The following is a 21,526-nucleotide window of genomic DNA, read 5'->3' as shown; positions in this document are numbered from 1 at the left end:
TGAAACATATTGGGAGTTAACATATCAATGAATATTTTGATGGCAATGTAAAAAAATGCCAATATGTCACAAAACGTGAATTGTACTAAATTCAATCCAGGTATTTTTAACAAAACTATTTTTTCTGCTTGCCTAGACTTTGGTTTTGCCATTGAGACAGATGTGACTTCTGGTAATTCAGATTTCAGGTCCCTTCAGGATGTTGTGTTGGAGTATTTCACAAAAACATCCACATCTTCTTTTTGCATTTCCTCTGTGAAAGTACTTATAAAGAACTGTAGCCTTTGGTGAATACAAACACTGGAAAATGCTGGCAAACAATGTTGGGTAGTACTCTAGTAACATAACATTCAGATCTCTTAGCAAAGGTAACAGCACTACTCAGCATCACTTAAAGAAGCTACCAGTTTAAGGACTTATTTTGCTTCTAGAACTTATTTTTCTAGAACTTATTTCTCAGAACATCACTCACAGAATCTGTATGAAGTAGCCTATGCATATAATCTTATTAACATTTATTTCATTTGCACTGTTATCAGCAGGCGCAACGAACACATGTGTAAAATGGCAACTCTGGAAGACTGATTAGATCTTGATTAGATTTTCTCCTGCCTGCTCCTTTCCCTGGCTCACTTTGGACTCCAGGTGTTAACAATATCCTGCTATTGCTTTTGACTTGTCAGTGGATCCCTTTGAATCAGTACCTTCTCTATGTTGATTGTCAAACTTGAATTCTGATTGTTTAAGCTTTTATTCTAATCCTAATATTTTCTCCTGTCTTCCTGATTTCTCAGCTGATTTTTTCTTGAGATTCAGAAAAACATATACAGTTTCCTACAGTTCCCAAGAAATGCTTGAATGGAAACACTGATTGTAAAAGCTCTCTTCCCTCTAAGTCATCAGATCCTGATAGTTTGGGTGTTTTAATTGAATCGTCAACAAATCAAACGTTCTCAGGCTTTAATGCTCTTCAGGCTCCTGTAACCAAGTTGGATTTACTATAGTGAGGAAGAACACATAAATGGAGAACAATGGGCTGTCTCAGTAAGGTGTTAAGAAGTAAACTATTATAGGATTTGGGCTTTGCTTGGTGACTTGAGGGAGAAATCTAAGGAATTGGGGATTTGCTCTTATTGGATGCTGTCAGGCAGCTGGGGCAATTTATGATTGGGCATCTCAGTCTCATCTATACAGAGGGAAGACTAGAATGAGAATAAAGCTATAATTTGTAAATAAGTAATAATCACTCATTGTGGCCAAGAGAAAGGGTATCTTGTGGTACTTTGTGGTTGGCAGAGTGATCTTTTTTTGTCTATGCTTAGGCAAACTTCTGAAGTGCTTTACTTTGTCTCATTTTATCATGGTCTCAGAGTGACCTTGTCTGAGGTTGGTATTTCATGAGATTATGTCTATCTAATAGGAGAATAATATGGCTTAGCTGTGAGTACTAGACCAGCTTCTGACTATCAGGAGCTCTTTCTTTTTGTTCTTAAATTTTTCATTCAGATATAATTTATATACAGAAAAGTACAAAATTTTTAAGTGAATTTTCATAAAGTGAACACACTTGTGCAATCAGAATTCAGTTCAAGAAAGAGAACATCGCCAACACCCAGAAGCCCCCTTTATGCACCCTTCAGATTACTAACCCCAAGACTACTCACTATCCTGACTTCTAACATCACAGATTCATTTTGCCTGACTTTGAGCTGTATATGAATGGAAACGTACAGAATTAGCTCTTTGTTGTCAGGTTTCCTGGGCTCTACATTATGTTTATGAGGTTCATTCATATGTTGTGTCTGATTGTAAATTAGTTCATTCTTGCTGCTGAATAGTATTCTGTTGTGTAAACACACTACAGTTTATTGTTATTACTGTTGATGGCTATTTGGGTGTTTCCAGTTTGGGGAGATCAGGAATAGTGCTGCTGTGAATATTCTTATACGTGTCTTTGGATGAATGCATATATTACATGCTTGCTGGGTAGAAGTAGAATTGGTCATGTTTACCTTTAGTAAATAGTACCAAACATTTTCCCAAAGTGGTTGTATCAATTTACACTCCCACCAGCCATGAGATTTGTGCTTGCTCTATTCCCATGTTATTTATACTGTTGCAGAATACAGAAAAAGGTGAAAACTTCTAAATATATTCTACAGGTCTACTATTACCCTGACACAAAATTGAGAAAGGACAGAACAAAAAGGAAAACTGTCAGTCATCTTTAAATAGGGCTGTAGAGATACTAAAGAAAATATTAGCAAACTGAACCTAGAAATAATTAAAAAACAAACAAACAAAAAAGCAGGACCAAGACCACAGTGAGTTTATTCCAGGAATAGAAGTGTAATTCAACATTAGGAAATCTATTAACATAACACATTAAAATTTATATTAATTTATTAGTGTTTGTTAATATAATTCATTAAGTTCCTATTAATTATTAATATCATTGTTCATATAATTCATTGAAGTAGAAACTTTATTAATATTTCCTTTAAAAGATTAAAGTAGAAAAAACATAATCTCCAGGGCTGCCGAAAAAACTGTTGATAATACTTAATTCCCATTTCTAATAAAAATTCCACAGAGATATATAAATGTCCATGTACCTTCCCTTCAGTCTACTTTTCAGATTCATCATCTATCATTACACCATATGCAGGCTAATTTCTGACTAAAACAACTTACAACTTTGATTTTTCCCTTGTTTCTCTACTTATTAACTGTGCAGCCTTGGGCAAGTTACCTAACCACTCTGTGTTAATTTCCTGTCTCAACTGGAAATAACTGTACCTACCTTAAGCAGGAAGAATTAACTCCCTTAAACAGTAAGGGAATCAATAAGTTACTATTATCACTTTTTAATTACAAGACTTTGTTCATCAGCCATCCTTTGACTGGACCATGAGTGCCCTGAGAGCAGGGACTAACAGTGGTACATTTGGGATACTCAAGGAATGTTTGTTGAATCCTGATCCAAGGTTTCTCATCTTCCTGCCTTTTTTCTTTGTTCTCTCACCCTGTTTACCCCTTCTCCCCTGTCCACCTATCTAAAGCCTAACCCCAAACAGTGAATAACCATTCTTTAGAACACTTTCTTTGTACCATTCTGATGGTGCTTATTACAGTGTTTTGAGAACTAAATGAATATAATGTTGTTGTTGTTGTTTTTAACAACACTTAGGACATAATAACCACTCAGTAAAACTTAACTATTGATGGAAGAAATTTTCAGATATTGAGGTACGGGGAAGTCACTCTAGCTTATACGTTGATTTAGCTTGAACTTTATGCTATCTAGAACAGCCTGCCTTGTAGCCCATCAACATGCATTGCATATCTGCTCTAATCAATAAAGAAAAGAGTGCACTGTCCAGAAGTAAAGAACGTCCCTTCTGAAGACAGAGATAAAAGTCTCCCTTTCTGGGACATCAATGCTAGTACTCCTTTGATGATAAGGCTCCTTTCCTAGGTGCCAAAGCCATACTAACTTGCCGTGTACAAGCTAATCTGTTTTTTTGTTTGTTTGTTTGTTTTTAACTTTGAAGGAATGTACTCTTATCAGGTTTGATGTTCTTTCTTCTGAAAGAACATAAAATTGTGCTGATAAACCATGCTTCTCCAGAGCAGTTCCTCAGAGCTACCGAGAGGCTAACTCCTGGACTATAGTCCTCAGTTTGGCTCAAATAAAACTCTCCTCTATTCTTTTTAAATTTATTTATCTTTGGCTGCATTGGGTCTTTGTTTTGGTGTGCAGGCTTCTCATTGCGGTGGCTTCTTTTGTTGCGGAGCATGGGCTCTAGGCGCGTCGGCTTCAGTAGTTGTGGCGCAAGGGCTTAGTTGCTCCGTGGTATGTGGGATCTTCCCGGACCAGGGCTCGAACCCGTGTCCCTGCATTGTTAGGCAGATTCTTAAGCACTGTGCCACCAGGGAAGTCCTCTCCTCTACTCCTATTACAGATTGGTTATTGACTATTTTCTTTGACACTATCACAATCACGTTATAGTTGCTGCAGTTTTCTGAGTTCGTCCAGGGCAGAACTATGTAGTACATTTTTGTTTTCACTTTTCAAGGTCTGCCAAAGCACAGTGGCAAAGGCTGAGCTGGGAAGAAGCACCGCGCTAAGGGCCCTGGGGTGTGGGTGGGGTCCCATAAAGTTCAGCGAGATGGGGGTCACGGACGCATGCAAAGCAAGACACGGATTGGACCAATCACACAATTTGGGCGCTGAAGGCCCCATCTCCCAAATTTCCATTCACTATTCAAGTTAGAACCAAACTCTCCAGCAACGGATGCAGGTATCCGAGGCCCATTTGGGGCGCTCGGGACACCTAACCTTGGAAGGCGGGCGCAGGCGGAACCTTCGTCCTCAGCTCCAAGTTTCCCACAACTCCGCTTCTATCGCTACACTACCAAATAGACGGCCTCCTTCCCCCACCCACGATGGCCCAGTATTTTCAACGAAACGATTAACAGACACCTCAACAACTGAGGACTGTTTCTCCAAGCAGCGTTCCCCCAGCGCGGTCGCATGCATCCCGCAACATAGCGGCGGTTCTCAAAGAAGGGCCACCCACGCTTCCCCCGCCCGGTGAGAAAGAGGCCGCCGGCCGTAGCTCCGGGCGCGTGCTCTGCCGCTGACACCGCCCCGCGCCCACGCCGCCCCGCCTCCTTCTCTCCAGGACTTCCTGCTGTGCTGCTCGCAGACCCCCGCCGCGCTGCTGCAGGGACCTGGCCTGTTCGGAGCGCGCCGTTAGCCAGGGGTACCGGAAGAGGCCGGGCAGCGGGGGAGAGCTGCAGAGGGAGGCGGAGCCCGTCACGCACGCCCAGGGAGGGCAGGGGGAGAGAGGGAGGCACAGTTAAGCGAGGAGCGCGAGGAAGTGAGCTTGGGTCCGACTTGAGCTCTGGCTCAAGACCGAGACTGGTGGGCCAGGACCCCAAGCCGGCGTCACACCCCGTCTGAAGAAGACAGGCGGTCACATGGCTTCGCCATTCCTGCTTGCGGGAGCCACTACGGGCGACAGCGGCGGAGAGCTGAGCTCGGGGGACGACTCCGTGGATATGGAATCCCTCCAGAGCCCGGAGACCGAGGCGTCCAGGAGGCTGACAGAGCTGTTTGAGAAGGCTGCCGCGCACTTCCGAGGCCTGGTTCAAGGGGCCAGCAGGGAGCAGCTCTTGTACCTGTATGCCCGGTACAAGCAGGTAAAGTCGCAGGGAAGGGGTGGATGCGGGAGAGCGACCACAGGCCTTCTCTTTCCTCCAAAAAACAGATAGTAAACGTGCTTGATTAATGGTTAGGTGTAATGAAGTTTGTATGTGTATGTGTGTTGTTTTTTAATCATCTGCTAAGGATTAGCATCATTCTGGACATGGAAAGGACCTGTCTGCTATCCGAGGAGTGATATTTAGCTGACCCTGAATGACAGTTTTTCTGTGTCTTCTCTGACTTGCTTAGTGGCCTTGCACTTACGCTTTCACCAGCTTCAGAACATTTACAAAACAAGATTTATCGTTCACTCTTGCCAGAGGGTCGTTTGGAAGTAAACGTAGTAATGTTAAAAAAACATTTCTGAGAATAATATGATTGTAATAAAGAGGGTGATGCAATGCAAAGTAAAGTATTACTACTTTTATTATTGTGATTTTTTTTAACCCTAAATATCTTAGACTTATGTTTTGGCTGAATATGCTTGTGTTAGATACAGTTATGAAAATTTTAGAGCTAGAAAACACCAGATGAAATAATGCCCTTCTCTTAGGAATAATAAGGAAACCCGGAGAAAGTAGATAACTTGCCTAGGGTCATAGAGAACTAGAACGAGATTGTAGCTCCTGACTCTAAGGCTTCAAAGATTACCTGGAAGTATGGAAATAATAATAATAATGTCATATGAGACATCTTTAATTTATCCTCAAAGAGTAATTGGGTTAGAAAAATAATTGCTTTATCATAATCGACAAATACTTGTTCAGCATCTTTTATGGCAAAACACTTGGGTGTTATGCCTGTGGGGGATGCAGAGAAGCAAAAGCATCATGACACTTGCCATCAAGAGACTTATAAAGTTACTTGAGGTGTTTAGATTTAAACATGTGAAAAATCGCTCACGAGAGTTAAATAACAGTTCGGGAAAACTCCAGCTCTTTGGAACACTGGAAGGAATGAAGTTCTGGATAACAGCCCATTTTATGCCTCTTGGTGTCTGTTTCCCCCTGTATTCTTTAAAAAAAAAAAAGTTGTGGGGACCCTCTGTATTCTTAAACTGAATATACTAAGTAGAGATGAACCTTCTTTTGAAGATTCATGAATATCTGTTAAAGTGACCTGAGAGATATAGCTGGTAGGAACAAATGGTATAAATTATAGTGTTGAATGAAAATATGCCTGAATTGGCCTCAGAATTTGTTTTCATGCAGAAGTCCTGGATATCTGTTTTCTCTTCGGTCATTTATCCTGTCCTAATAACATTAAAATGAGACTTTCAGTTATTTAACAAGAATTTATTGAGCATTGCGCTTGGACCAGTAACATGGCTGACTGATGATTCTCTGAGCAGTATAAGACTAATTTTCTCCAAATTTCCTAAAAACATTGTTTTTCTTTCTATGACATATATTTATTGATACTAGCATCATCATTATTAAATATCTGATATTCGAGTCATCAGTGAACTATAGTCACCTGTCAGCTGGCAACCATCTGTCTCAAATATACTTCATCCAGATAGTCTGGAAGAGGCGTGTGTTCCTCACCCTCTTGACATTAGTGTGGTTAGAGATATTCTGTTTCTGGAAATAAAATTCCTCGTTATTGGAGAATAATTATTAGAGAATTAGAGAATAAGATTATGCTTACTTAGATATGTTAGGGCACACAGTGTTTATCAATCTCTTCTAAATATCTTGTTTTTATCAGAATTCTGTGGCAGTATTAAAAATAGCATCTTTGATAGAATAACAAAGTTGAAAGTCCAGTATAATTCCTGTATGGTGGATCAGAATTTCTCATAAAATAATTACATTTCTCATAAAATCAACCTTTATCATAAAATAATTACATTTTCTTTTCCAAATAGCACTCTATTTTGTCAGCAGGAAGAGGCTGAAAATAAGCTGAGATGTGAACCTTACTTAATAGAAGGCACCTGCCTTCTATTAAGGCAGACAGTAAAGAGATTTGCAAATTGTAAAACACTGTCACTTTTCTCACTAAATTTTTTTTGCTTTAAAATATATCAGGCAGAGCCCTAACATAACATAATAGCTCTTTTAGTCTTGGATAAGCCTATGACTGCACAATTATCTTTTAGTGAAGTTTCAGAAAGATCACACCAATTAACAGGGTTTTTTGGTCCTCCATGCATTAGCCTGCACTCTCCCAGCAAAAGATAACTAATTGACACCTGTGAAACTAGAGGACAATGAAAATTTGAAGCTCCTGTTGAGGAACCTTCAGCATTAGCACAGGTGGGGATACTCAGCATGTCCTCCTACTTTAACCTGGGTACACTTGATTCACTGGCATTTACCATTGTCAAACTTTGTTGAAATACTCTGTTTCAGGGGCACTGATATATCATACATATATCAGAGAGAACAGAGTTTAGATGATGCTCTGTTAAAGTGCTGCATTTTATAACTGTTTCATAGCTTAGGATTCATCATCCCTGATTTGGAAACTGTTACTTACGATGTCCTAAAATCCTGTAGTTTTATTTTCCCAGTCTTTGTGGATCCAGAACTATTCTTTGAATTTGGGAATACAAAAGCTTCTGTATCAGTGAGGATACTGGGTCAGCTGCTGAACTTTTATTTTCATCTCACATAATGGTCTGGAGGTAGGTGATCTAGGGCTGATAGGGTGCTTCTGTTTCATGTGATCATCCAGGGGCTTAGTCTTTGTCTGTCTTGTAGTTCAGCCATCCCTCAAGGCAGCAGTTCTCAAACTATGGTCCCCTGATAATCCCTCAGACTTTCACAGAATATAAAGTCAAAACTATTTTCATAATAATACCAAGACACTACAGGCATACCTCAGAGATATCAAGGGTTCAGTTGTAGACCACTGCAATAAAGCAAATAGCACAATAAAGTGAGTCACGCGAATGTTTTGATTTCCCAATGCATATAAAAGTTATGTTTATACTATACTGTAGTCCATTAAGTGTGCAAAAGTGTTATGTCTAAAAAATGTATATACCTCAATTAAAAAATACTTTATTGCTAAAAAATGCTAACCATCATCTGAGCCTTCAGTGACTCATAATCTTTTCGCTAGTGGAGGGTTTGAAATACTGGGAGAATTAGCAAAATGTAACCCAGGGACATGAAGTGAGCAAATGCTATTGGAAGAATGGTGCCGATAGACTTGCTTGATACAGGGTGTCCACAAACCTTTAATTTGTGAAAAACGCAGTGTCTGCAAAGCACAATGAAGCAAAGTGCAGTAAAACGAGATATGCTTGTATTTGCCTTTTTTCTGTGCTGTCATGGCAGATAAAACTGCTGATGTGTTAGCATGAATCAAGGCAGTGGCAGCAGACTGTACTGGTAGTTATTTTTTTTTAACCACTATGTACTCTGAGTTAAAAAAAAAAAAAAGGCCAGTTTCACTTTAAAATGTCTTTGATGAAGCAGTGAAAATTATTGATTTTTATTCAGTATTAACTCTTGAGTACACATCTTTTTACTATTGTGTGTGATGAAATGGGGGTACACACAAAATACTTCTCCTGCATACTGAATTATGTTGGTTGTTTTGAGGAAAAACACCTATGTAATTTTTGGTTGCAAGTTGAGCTACCCACATGAAACATGATTTTTACTTAGCAGAGCAACTCACTGATAAACTATGCTTATTCAGATTTGAGCATTTGGCATACAGTTCCTTGAAAATGAGTGAAGTCAGCCTGTCACTTCAAGGAAAACAACTGACAGTATTTGTTGCCAGTGACAACATTTGAGCCTTCAAGTGAAAATTAAGTTTGGAAAATCTGTATCTGCCACCCGATCTTGACAGCTTCCTAATACTGAAAAACGTTTTTGATAAGATTAGTGGAGGTTTTAATGATTGTGAACTTCCGGTATTGTATGTATAATGAATTGTGTCATTTGGAAGATCTGCGGAACTCAGTGAACTGTTTTTTCAAATATTTCAGGGAATGAGGTTACAAATTATGTGTGGATAAAAGATACATTGAAAGTGCAGGTCAGACCAATGGATTTTAATGTAACAGTGTGAAAAATTTGTTGGTATCACTTCAGATTCCACATTGCAATTAACCTTAAAGAAACTGCCACTTGTTTAGTTTTGGTGTGATATCAAAGACGAGTAGCCACAATTATCTGAAAATGCTACTAAAGTACTTTTCTTTTCTAACAACATATCTCTGTGAAGTTGAATTTTCTTCATTTACTTCAACCAAAACAGCATATACTGCAATAGATTGAATGCAGAAGTAGAATACACCTGCCTTCTATTAAGGCAGACAGTAAAGAGATTTGCAAATTGTAAAACACTGTCACTTTTCTCACTAAATTTTTTTTGCTTTAAAATGTATATTTTTCATAAAATTTTGTTATTTATGTTAACATGTAATGAGTTTATTATTTTTAAATTAATACATATTTTAAAATTTCATTTCTAATCTGGTAAATATTGATAGATATAACCCACGTAAACAAAAGCTCTTTGCGGGGATCAGTTTCTAAGAGTGTAAAGGGATTATGAGACCAAAAGGTTTGTGAACTGCTGCCCTAAGATTCTCTTCCCATGGCCAGAGATAGCTCACCATACGCATGTTCTAGCCAGGGCAGAGGGAAGGGGAAGAACAAGCCCCCCTTTCTCCCCCCCCACCCCACCCCGGTATGCAGGCCTCTCACTGTTGTGGCCTCTCCCGTTGCGGAGCACAGGCTCCGGACACGCAGGCTCAGCGGCCATGGCTCACGGGCCCAGACGCTCCACGGCATGTGGGATCTTCCCGGACCGGGGCACGAACCCGTGTCCCCTGCATCGGCAGGCAGACTCTCAACCACTGCACCACCAGGGAAGCCCCAAGCCCCCCTTTCTTTTTTTTTTTTTTTTTTTTGCGGTACGCAGGCCTCTCACTGTTGTGGCCTCTCCCGTTGCGGAGCACAGGCTCCGGACGCGCAGGCTCAGCGGCCATGGCTCACGGCCCCAGCCGCTCCGCGGCATGTGGGATCTTCCCGGACCGGGGCACGAACCCGTGTCCCCTGCATCGGCAGGCGGACTCTCAACCACTGCGCCACCAGGGAAGCCCCCTCCTTTCTTTTTAAGGAAGATATTTATATCACTTTCACATACATCCAGCCCCCCGAACCTGGGCAGAAGTTGCATGGCCACATGTAATGTTCAGCTCAATGACCATGTGTCCGGCTGAGACTTCTATTACCATAAGAGAGAGGAAGGATAGATACTGGTATTTGTTTCTGCCACTGGCTGTTGTCTGAATAAAAAACCCACAAATAGTAATAACTGCTATTTTTATGATGCCTAGCAGTTTATCTCATTTCATATTTCTAACACAGTAGTTCAAGTGATTTTAGAGATGCCAGAACTGAAGCCTAGATTCTATGTGGCATATAAAAGAGTGTTGTATAGTAGAGTAATATTGGACTTTGGTGTCTAACAGTCCTGGAGTCAAGTCTTGACTCCTAATTCAAGATTTACTCATGTGTGAGCTCCTCTGTACTCATTTATAGAATGAATTTGTAATGGCAAGCCTAACAGGATTGTTGTGTGGCTCATTTGACATACATATGTGAAACTTTTGGTTTATGGTAATTGTTCAAGAAAAGCAGCTCCTGATCTTTCATCATTTCTTCCCCCGTCCCATCATGACCGGGCTGCCCCTGTGTAAATGTACATTTTAATAACAGCCAGAGGGCCATGTGATTAATGGCTAAGCAAATGATAGAGATGATGGTTGTTAGGAGCTCAGAGATGGATGAGATCATTGTAGATGGAAAGGGTTCTTAGAATTTGAACCTTGAGTGGGACTGCAGGGAGATTTAGCATTTTGAAAAGCTGAGAGAAGAGAAGTCTTTTTAGGTGAGGGAAATAACATGAGCAAAATAGAATAAAAATTCTAAATGCAGTGAGTAGATCAATCTGGTTAGTGAGTAGACCATCAGTTTGATTTTAGCAAAATGCAAGTGTGTAAGAGTAGAAGGAGGTAGTGGGAAGGTCTTTGAGAAGTAGATGGGGTCCAGATTGTGGTATTTAGCTTTAGGGAAAATAGGTATTTTGTTGAACACATGCCTAATGTATTCATTTTATATGCAACAAACATTTTTTTACTGCCTTAAGTTAGACACTATGTTATGTGCAATGAGCGACTTAAGAATGGTTTCTTAGAGGCTATATTCTAATAGCAAGATGAGACTACACAAACCTTGCTAACACAAGGTAAAAGTGAAAAGTGCCATCAGAGAGGTATAGAGTAAGTGCTGTGAGGGTTCATCAGAAAGGGAGATTACTGCTGGCGGTGGGATTCGAGCTGTGTAGTGAATTCTACAGTTGTGTGAATTTCACTTATGCTTATTCACAATGAAAATAATTACTGTGTAGTTTAACTACAAGTGTTTGAGGATTAAAAATAAGTATTGAGCACAAACAAGAGAAGACTATTGTGGAATAACTAGAATTTATATTATTGAGAAACCTTGAAATTTTTTTTGTGTGGCTTTTAGCATCTAAATTTATGTTGACTAGTTTCATAATAGGGCACGTTAAAAATAGTGTGCTTTATCCTGGAACTTGAGAGAGATAAAATGCTGATAGTGTTATGAGAATCAACACAGACAGACGGTATGATGAATTCTGATAAACTGTACTTTAAAGCTTGTTTTATTGCATGTTTAAAAATTCTTCTACATTACAAATGGTAATAAGGATCGCATAATCTATATTTATAATTTGTTTCATATATGTAATTTGTCTACGAATTTAGGAATGCACTGTCACCCTTTTTTTTTATAATGTATTACACTGTTAGATAACAGTTTTTTTACGCAGTAAGCCAAAGCAGCCCGTATTTAAAGTTTGTTTTTTGGTTTGCTTTTGCAAAGCATGTTAAATTTTGTTATTTTATATGATGCAGATATTTTCTAACCTATAGTTATGAAGTATACATAATAGATTTAAAAATTAGAAGTTTCTCTGACATTTCTTTGAAAAATAAGTTCTTGATTTTACCCCCCTCCCGCTTGATTTAGGTCAAAGTTGGAAATTGCAATACTCCTAAACCAAGCTTCTTTGACTTTGAAGGAAAGCAAAAATGGTAAGAAATTCTTGGGATCTAATGGGGTTGTTGTAAATGGCTTAGGTGTTTAGGAATTAGAAAGTAGTGAGCAGATTAAAGAATTAGGTTTCTATTAATCTCTTTCTGCTGTAGACTGTGCTAATGATAGGCAGTTGGGAGAGAGATTAAAAGAATCCGATTTTAGTTAAATCTCCTAAAGGATTCTTATGCCATTGATGTTGGTATATAAGTAGTTCACAACAGACACACATTCCTTACATATGAATTGCTTCTTAGAGAGTGACCAAAAGAGCTATTGGTTGGAATTTTCCTTCCCTGTCATACAGCCCCTAATGGGACACCACTTCTCCCCTCTGGAGGGATCTTTGGAGGAAGGCCAGGAGGTTGGGAAGGTAGAAGAGCAGGGTAAATCCCAATTTTTTTACTCTTCTCCCCTTCGCAATTTTATCTGCTCATTTCTAGTGCCCTTCTGTTTCTTGCCCACCCATACCATGGTGAAGAAGTGCGTATAATACCCTGTTGGGCAGAAGGGGGAAAAAATAGATAGTGAGTCTACTTCTTTCCTGAATACTTAAAAAGATTATGCCCTCCTAGATTTTTTTACTTATAATTCAGAGATTACCTCTTATCATTTGAGACCTTATTTCCTCTTACCTTGTCTAAGTGAAAAGAGAGAAATTGCATACAATAGGGAACCTTAGTTATAGAAGGAAGGACCTTGGAGCATCAGCCCTAGAATTAAAAGTAGAGAGAGTAGGGTTTAAAAAGAAAAGATGAAATATGGTTATAGAGAGAAGAAGTATATTTCACAATGTGGTCCCCTGGACAAGTTGCCTGTCTAGGAAATGTTTGTTACTCAGCTCTGAGGAGATGTAGAGCTTGAACCCCAATGCAAATATTAATGTCATTAAGCACAACTGTTTAGTTCAGCTGACTTTTTTTTGTGTAAGACATTCTCAGTGGAGGAAGCAGTGCTTTGATTTTCATTCTGGCGCAGGTTTTCTTTGCTGATGATAACAAAAAGTTCTCTGACTGGCATTTTATTACTGTTGTAGAGAGTACCTGATGTAAATTTTATGTGAGTTTTTTGTTTTAGTTTAAGAATTATAATTCACCATTATTTTTTTCCCCAAGTTTGCCTGTTATCTCACTGTTTTTAATAATTTTTAAAAGTTTAGACTTTACAACTGCTATAATTATAATCCAGTCAAGAATCATCAATGAAAAAAAAAAGAATCATCAATGGATGTTAAAATCATTAGATGAAAAACTACTAGGGAACAATATTCACACAATCTGATCCACAGTTTACTTATTAATTACAAAGAGGAAACCGGGAGATACTGCTTTTACTAAGTCCTGACTCCTATCACGATGGGACAAACTGCTGTCATGTGATGAATTGTAAACGATATGTCACCTATATGTTGGTCTTGCCAAATATTTAACCTGATTCTAGTCATGATTAATCATTTTTGGCAAGAACACTCTGTAGGTGAGGAAACAATCAGACAAATGCAAATTGAAAGATATTTTATAAAACAGCTGGTTCAGACTCTTAGAAAATAGCAATATCATGGAAGACAAAAAGTCTAAAGATACATGAAACTCAGTGCTGTGTGTAAATCTTGATTGGCTCCTCATCTGGGAGAAGAAAGCTATAAAGAATCTTTTGGGGAAGTCAGGGAAATCTGAATATGGTCTATATACGTTTATTTAATAGTACTGATATTAAGTTTCTTCACTTTGAAGAATATATATTTGGGGTAAAGTGTTATGATGTATACAAGTAACTTTCAAGAGATTCAGCAAAAATAAATTTAGGAAACCTCAGAAAGATGTTCTGTTCATCATAGGAGCAGGCAGGTAGTGAGAAAACTGTGGGACTGAGTTCTGTTTTACAGTAGATCAGTGGCTGTACTTCCCGGTTGGAGGTAGAAAGAACTGGCAGGGAAAAGCCAAGAAGGAGGCCTGTCCTAGCAGCTGGCAAAAAAGAAGACAAGGAAAACACAGAAGGGGGCTCAGGACTAAAATATTGCCCTTTGTATTAAACTGCAGGAAGTCCCTACCTTCTTAGTCACTGTATTCTTATCTCTGTCTTCACTTCCCCTCGCTTTTTTTTTTTGAATTTTATTTTATTTATTTTTTTATACCACAGGTTCGTATTAGTTATCCATTTTATACATATTAGTATATATATGTCAATCCCAATCTCCCAATTCCTCACACCACCACCACCCCTCCCCCGCCACTTTCCCCCCTTGGTGTCCATACGTTTGTTCTCTACATCTGTGTCTCAATTTCTGCCCTGCAAACCGGTTCGTTTGTACCATTTTTCTAGGTTCTACATATATGCGTTAATATACGATATTTGTTTTTCTCTTTCTGACTTACTTCACTCTGTATGACAGTCTCTAGATCCATCCACGTCTCTACAAATGACCCAATTTCGTTCCTTTTTATGGCTGAGTAATATTCCATTGTATATATGTACCACATCTTCTTTATCCATTCGTCTGTCGATGGGCATTTAGGTTGCTTCCATGTCCTGGCTATTGTAAATAGTGCTGCAGTGAACATTGGGGTACATGTGTCTTTTTGAATTATGGTTTTCTCTGGGTATAAGCACAAGAGTGGGATTGCTGGGTCATACGGTAATTCTATTTTTAGTTTTTTAAGGAACCTCCATACTGTTTTCCATAGTGGCTGTATCAATTTATATTCCCACCAACAGTGCAAGAGGATTCCCTTTTCTCCACACCTTCTCCAGCATTTGTTGTTTGTAGATTTTCTGATGATGCCCATTCTAACTGGTGTTGTGAGGTGGCACCTCATTGTAGTTTTGATTTGCATTTCTCTAATAATTAGTGATGTTGAGCAGCTTTTCATGTGCTTCTTGGCCATCTGTATGTCTTCTTTGGAGAAATGTCTATTTAGGTCTTCTGCCCATTTTTGGATTGGGTTGTTTGTTTCTTTAATATTGAGCTGCATGAGCTGTTTATACATTTTGTAGATTAATCCTTTGTCCGTTGATTCATTTGCAAATATTTTCTCCCATTCTAAGGGTTCTCTTTTCGTCTTGTTTGTAGTTCCCTTGGCTGTGCAAAAGTTTTTGAGTTTCATTAGGTCCCATTTGTTTATTTTTGTTTTTATTTCCATTACTCTAGGAGGTGGATCAAAAAAGATCTTGCTGTGATTTATGTCAAAGAGTGTTCTTCCTAAGTTTTCCTCTAAGAGTTTTATACCGTCCGCTCTTACATTTAGGTCTCTAATCCATTTTGAGTTTATTTTTGTGTGTGATGTTAGGGAGTGTTCTAATTTCATTCTTTTACATGTAGCTGTCCAGTTTTCCCGACACCACTTATTGAAGAGACTGTCTTTTCTCCATTGTATATCCTTGCCTCCTCTGTCATAGATTAGTTGACCATAGGTGCATGGGTTTATCTCTGGGCTTTCTATCCTGTTCCATTGATCTGTGTTTCTGTTTTTGTGCCAGTACCATATTGTCTTGATTACTGTAGCTTTGTAGTATAGTCTGAAGTCAGGGAGTCAAATTCCTCCAGCTCCGTTTTTTTCCCTCAAGACCGCTTTGGCTATTCGGGGTCTTTTGTGTCTCCATACAAATTTTAAGATATTTTGTTCTAGTTCTGTGAAAAATGCCATTGGTAGTTTGATAGGGATTGCTTTGAATCTGTAGATTGCTTTGGGTAGTACAGTCATTTTCACAATATTGATTCTTCCAATCCAGGAACATAGTATATCTCTCCATCTGTTTGTATCATCTTTAATTTCTTTCATCAGTGTCTTATAGTTTTCTTCCTCAGGTCTTTTGTCTCCCTGGGTAGGTTTATTTCTAGGTATTTTATTCTTTTTGTTGCAATGGTAAATGGAAGTGTTTCCTTAATTTTCTGATCTTTCATCATTAGTGTATAGGAATGCAAGAGATTTCTGTGCATTAATTTTGTATCCTGCAACTTTACCAAATTCATTGATTAGCTCTATAGTAGTTTTCTGGTGGCATCTTTAGGATTCTCTATGTATAGTGTCATGTCATCTGCAAACAGTGACAATTTTACTTCTTCTTTTCCAATTTGTATTCCTTTTATTCCTTTTTCTTCTCTGATTGCCGTGCCTAGGACTTCCAAAACTGTGTTGAATTATAGTGGTGAGAGTGGACATCCTTGTCTTGTTCCTGATCTTAGAGGAAATGCTTTCAGATTTTCACCATTGAGAATGATGTTTGCTGTAGGTTGTCATATATGGTCTTTATTATGTTGAGGTAGGTTCCCTCTATGCCCACTTTCTGGAGAGTTTTTATCATAAATGGGTGTTGAATTCTGTCAAAAGCTTTTTCTGCAGTTATTGAGATGATCATATGGTTTTTCTTAAGTTTGTTAATATGGTGTATCACATTGATTCATTTGCATATATTGAGGAATCCTTGCATTCCTGGGATAAATCCCACTTGATCATGGTGTATGATCCTTTTAATGTGTTGTTGGATTCTGTTTGCTAGTATTTTGTTGAGGATTTTTGCATCTATATTCATCAGTGATATTGGTCTGTAATTTTCTTTTTTTGTAGTATCTTTGTCTGGTTTTGGTATCAGGGTGATGGTGGCCTCATAGAATGAGTTTGGGAGTGCTCCTTCCTCTGCAGATTTTTGGAAGAGTTTGAGAAGGATGGGTGTTAGCTCTTCTCTAAATGTTTGATAGAATTCACCTGTGAAGCCATCTGGTCCTGGACTTTTGTTTGTTGGAAGATTTTTAATCACAGTTTCAATTTCATTACTTGTGATTGGTCTGTTCATATTTTCTATTTCTTCTTGCTTCAGTCTTGGAAGGTTATTCTTTTCTGAGAAGTTGTCCATTTCTTCCAGGTTGTCCATTTTATTGGCATAGAGTTGCTTGTAGTAGTCTCTTAGGATGCTTTGCATTTCTACGGTGTCTGTTGTAACTTCTCCTTTTTTCATTTCTAATTTTATTGATTTGAGTCCTCTCCTGCTTTTTCTTGGTGAGTCTGGCTAATGGTTTATCAATTTTGTTTCTCTTCTCAAAGAACCAGCTTTTAGTTTCATTGATCTTTGCTGTTGTTTTCTATGTTTCTATTTTATTTATTTCTGCTCTGATCATTATGATTTCTTTCCTTCTACTAACTTTGGGTTTTGTTTGTTCTTCTTTCTCTAGTTGTTTTAAGTGTAGAGTTAGATTGTTTATTTGAGATGTTTGTTGTTTCTTGAGGTAGGATTGTATTGCTGTAAACTTCCCTCTTAGAACTGCTTTTGCTGCATCCCATAGGTTTTGGATCATCGTGTTTTCATTGTCATTTGTCTTTAGGTAGTTTTTTATTTCCTCTTTGATTTCTTCAGTGATCTGTTGGTTATTTAGTAATGTATTGTTTAGCCTCCATGTGTGTGTTTTTTACGTTTTTTTCCCTGTAATTGATTTCTAATCTCATAGTGTTGTGGTCAGAAAAGATGCTTGATATGATTTCAATTTTCTTAAATTACTGAGGCTTGATTTGTGACCCAAGATATGATCTATCCTGGAGAATGTTCTGTGTGCACTTGAGAAGAAAGTGTAATCTGCTGTTTTGGATGGAATGTCCTTTAAATATCAATTAAATCTTTCTGGTCTATTGTGTCATTTAAAGCTTGTGTTTCCTTATTAATTCTCTGTTTGGATGATCTGTCTATTGGTGTAAGTGAGGTGTTAAAGTCTCCCACTGTTATTGTGTTACTGTTGATTTCCTCTTTTATAGCTGTTAGCTGTTGCCTTGTGTATTGAGGTGCTCCTATGTTGGGTGCATATATATTTATAATTGTTTTATCTTCTTCTTGGATTGATCCCTTGATCATTATGTAGTGTCCTTCCTTGTCTCTTGTAACATTCTTTATTTTAAAGTCTATTTTATCTCATATGAGAATTGCTACTCCAGCTTTCTTTTGATTTCCACTTGCATGGAATATCTTTTTCCATCCCCTCACTTTCAGTCTGTATGTGTCCCTAGGTCTGAAGTGGGTCTCTTGTAGACAGCATATATATGGGTCTTGCTTTTGTATCCATTCAGCCAGTCTGTGTCTTTTGGTTGGAACATATAATCCATTTACATTTAAGGTAGTTATCGATATGTATGTTCCTGTGACCATTTTCTTAATTGCTTTGGGGTTTTTTTTGTGTTTTTTTTTTTTACGGTACATGGGCCTCTCACTGTTGTGGCCTCTCCCGTTGCGGAGCACAGGCTCCGGACACGCAGGCTCAGCGGCCATGGCTCACGGGTCCAGCTGCTCCGCGGCATGTAGGATCTTCCCGGATTGGGGCACGAACCCATGTCCCCTGCATCGGCAGGCAGACTGTCAACCACTGCACCACCAGGGAAGCCCTTGGGTTTGTTTTTTTAGGTCCTTTTCTTCTCTTGTGTTTCCCACTTAGAGAAGTTCCTTTACCATTTGTTGTAGAGCTGGTTTGGTGGTGCTGAATTCTCTTAGCTTTTGTTTGTATGCAAAGCTTTTGATTTCTCCATTGAATCTGAATGAAATCCTTGCCGGGTAGAGTAATCTTGGTTGTAGGTTCTTCCCTTTCATCACTTTAAATATGTCATGCCACTCCCTTCTGGCTTGTAGAGTTTCTGCTGAGAAATCAGATGTTAACCTTATGGGAGTTCCCTTGTATGTTATTTGCCATTTTTCCCTTGCTGCTTTCAGTGGTTTTTCCTTGTCTTTAATTTTTGCCAGTTTGATTACTATGTGTCTCCACGTGTTTCTCCTTGGGTTTATCCTGTATGGGACTCTGTGTGCTTCCTGGATTTGGTGGCTCTTTCCTTTCCCATGTTAGGGAAGTTTTCGACTATAATCTCTTCACATATTTTCCTTTCACTCTCTCTTCTCCTTCTGGGACCTCTATAATGCGAATGTTGTCACGTTTAATGTTGTCCCAGAGGTCTCTTAGGCTGTCTTCATTTCTTTTCATTCTTTTTTCTTTATTCTGTTCCGCAGCAGTGAATTCCACCATTCTGTCTTCCAGGTCACTTATCCGTTCTTCTGCCTCAGTTATTCTGCTATTGATTCCTTCTAGTGTATTTTTCATTTCACTTATTGTATTGTTCATCTCTGTTTGTTTGTTCTTTAATTCTTCTAGGTGTTTGTTAAACATTTCTTGCATCTTCTCGATCTTTGCCTCCATTCTTTTTCTGAGGTCCTGTATCATCTTCACTATCATTATTCTGAATTCTTTTTCTGGAAGGTTGCCTACCTCCACTTCATTTAGTTGTTTTTGTAGGATTTTATCTTTTTCCTTCATCTGGTACGTAGCCTTCTGCCTTTTCATGTCTGTCTTTCTGTGAATGTGGTTTTTGTTCCACAGGCTGCAGGATTGTAGTTCCTGCTTCTGCTGTCTGCCCTCTGGTGCATGAGGCTATCTGAGAGGCTTATGCATGTCTCCTGATGGGAGGGAATGGTGGTGGGTAGAGCTGGCTGTTGCTCTGGTGGGCAGAGCTCAGTAAAAGTTTAATGTGCTTGTCTGCTGATGGGTGGGGCTGGATTCCCTCCCTGTTGGTTGTTTGGCCTGAGGCTACCCAACACTGGAGCCTACCCAGGCTCTTTGGTGGGGCTAATGGCAGACTCTCGGAGGGCTCATGTCAAGGAGTACTTCCCAGAACTTCTGCTGCCAGTGTCCTTGTCCTCATGGTGAGACACAGTCACCCCCCGCCTCTGCAGGAGACCCTCCAACACTAGCAGGTAGGTCTGGTTCAGTCTCCTGTGGGGTCACTGCTTCTTCCCCTGGGTCCCGCTGTGCACACTACTTTGTGTGTGCTCTCCAAGAGTGGAGTCTCTGTTTCCCCCAGTCCTGTTGAAGTCTTGAAGTCAAATCCCTCTAGCCCTCAAAGTATGATTCTCTGGGAATTCCTCCTCCCGTTGCCGGACCCCCAGGTTGGGAAGCCTGACTTGGGGCTCAGAACCTTCACTCCAGTGGGTGGACTTCTGTGGTATAATTGTTCTCCAGTTTGCGAGTCAGCCACCCAGCACTTATGGGATTTGATTGTATTGTGATTGCGTCCTTCCTACAGTCTCATTGTGGCTTCTCCTTTGTCTTTGGATGTGGGGTGTCTTTTTTGGTGAGTTCCATTGTCTTCCTCTTGATGATTGTTCAGCAGTTGGTTGTGATTCTGGTGCTCTCGCAAGAAGGAGTGAGAGCACGTCCTTCTACTCTGCCATCTAGAACCAAAAATCCCTCCCCTTGCTTTTGATGTCCCTGCCCAAAGCCTCAGGATCTACTACTAGCAGCTTAGAGATGAGATAACTGCAGAAGGGGAGGTATATTTCTCACATCTTAAAATGAGAAGTTTGAAGCATTTCCCACAGAATATTGTTTTGTGTGACGGTTAACATATTACTGAAATGCCACAAACACAGTTAATTCGTAAGATGGGAACTACTCCTATTGTTTGTAGACCATACCTTCTCAACAGGGGTTTGACATTTGGGTTTAGGGGAGTTTTAAAATCTTAGATAGTAAAAAAAACTAAAAAATAAAAAAAATCTTTGATAGTACAATAGTAGTGTGTCATCTTCCAAAATTCAGCAGATGTGCAATATATGTGTAATTTTAAAATTTAACGGGGGAGGGTGATTAGGGAAAAAAATGTCTAAAAGGGCTCCTTAGGTTGGGTGATAAGGTCTATATTGCTGTGGACCAATGAAATGCAAAAAGAGAAGGCTACTCATATATGGCTTGTTATATCTGTATCTCCTGACCCTTAAAATGTGTGTGCCTTTTTTTAATAATAAAAAGAAGAAATATACTGTTTGTGTTCCTTACATAGTTAATGATAGGTCATTTTGGATATTCTCTACTTTAGGGAAGCATGGAAAGCACTTGGTGATTCAAGCCCCAGCCGAGCAATGCAGGAGTATATTGCTGTAGTGAAAAAATTAGATCCAAGTTGGAATCCTCAGGTAAGGCCGAATGATTGTAAATAATATTTTCCAATAACATATTATCTTTCTCTCAAATAAATGTTTAAAACTAAGCTTTAGGCTTAAATAACATCCTTAAAGTTTTATTTTCTCAAATCAAAAGATTATAAAGTTATTGCAGTATTTATCTAAAAATATTATTGCTTATATGTTAATCAGCTACTGATACTGAGAACTTCTCTGAATTGTAGAGCATTTTTAAAAGCATAATTGTAATTTCAGTCGTGTAAAAACTCAATTCATTTCAGAATTTGAAAGAGTT

General features: G+C 38.9%; 1 protein-coding gene across 2 annotated transcripts in view; it reads left to right on the top strand.

The window, feature by feature from the left end:
- The first annotated feature begins 4,694 nt into the window (after nt 1-4,694).
- Nucleotides 4,695-21,526, top strand: part of ACBD6 (acyl-CoA binding domain containing 6) — a 232,868-nt gene continuing 216,036 nt past the window's right edge. For both annotated transcript variants that reach the window (XM_082666628.1, XM_082666627.1), the window contains exons 1-3: nt 4,695-5,208; nt 12,244-12,308; nt 21,147-21,243. In XM_082666628.1, the coding sequence (XP_082522754.1) occupies nt 4,987-5,208; nt 12,244-12,308; nt 21,147-21,243 (384 nt within the window). In that variant the 5' untranslated portion in view covers nt 4,695-4,986. The remainder of the gene's footprint in view (nt 5,209-12,243; nt 12,309-21,146; nt 21,244-21,526) is intronic.

The sequence above is a fragment of the Grampus griseus genome (assembly GCF_964374135.1).
Source record: "Grampus griseus genome assembly, chromosome: 1".
In the NCBI taxonomy this organism is placed as follows: Eukaryota; Metazoa; Chordata; class Mammalia; order Artiodactyla; family Delphinidae; genus Grampus; species Grampus griseus.
The sequence above is the reverse complement of the archived record's forward strand: the minus strand, read 5'-3'. Positions and strand labels throughout refer to the sequence as shown.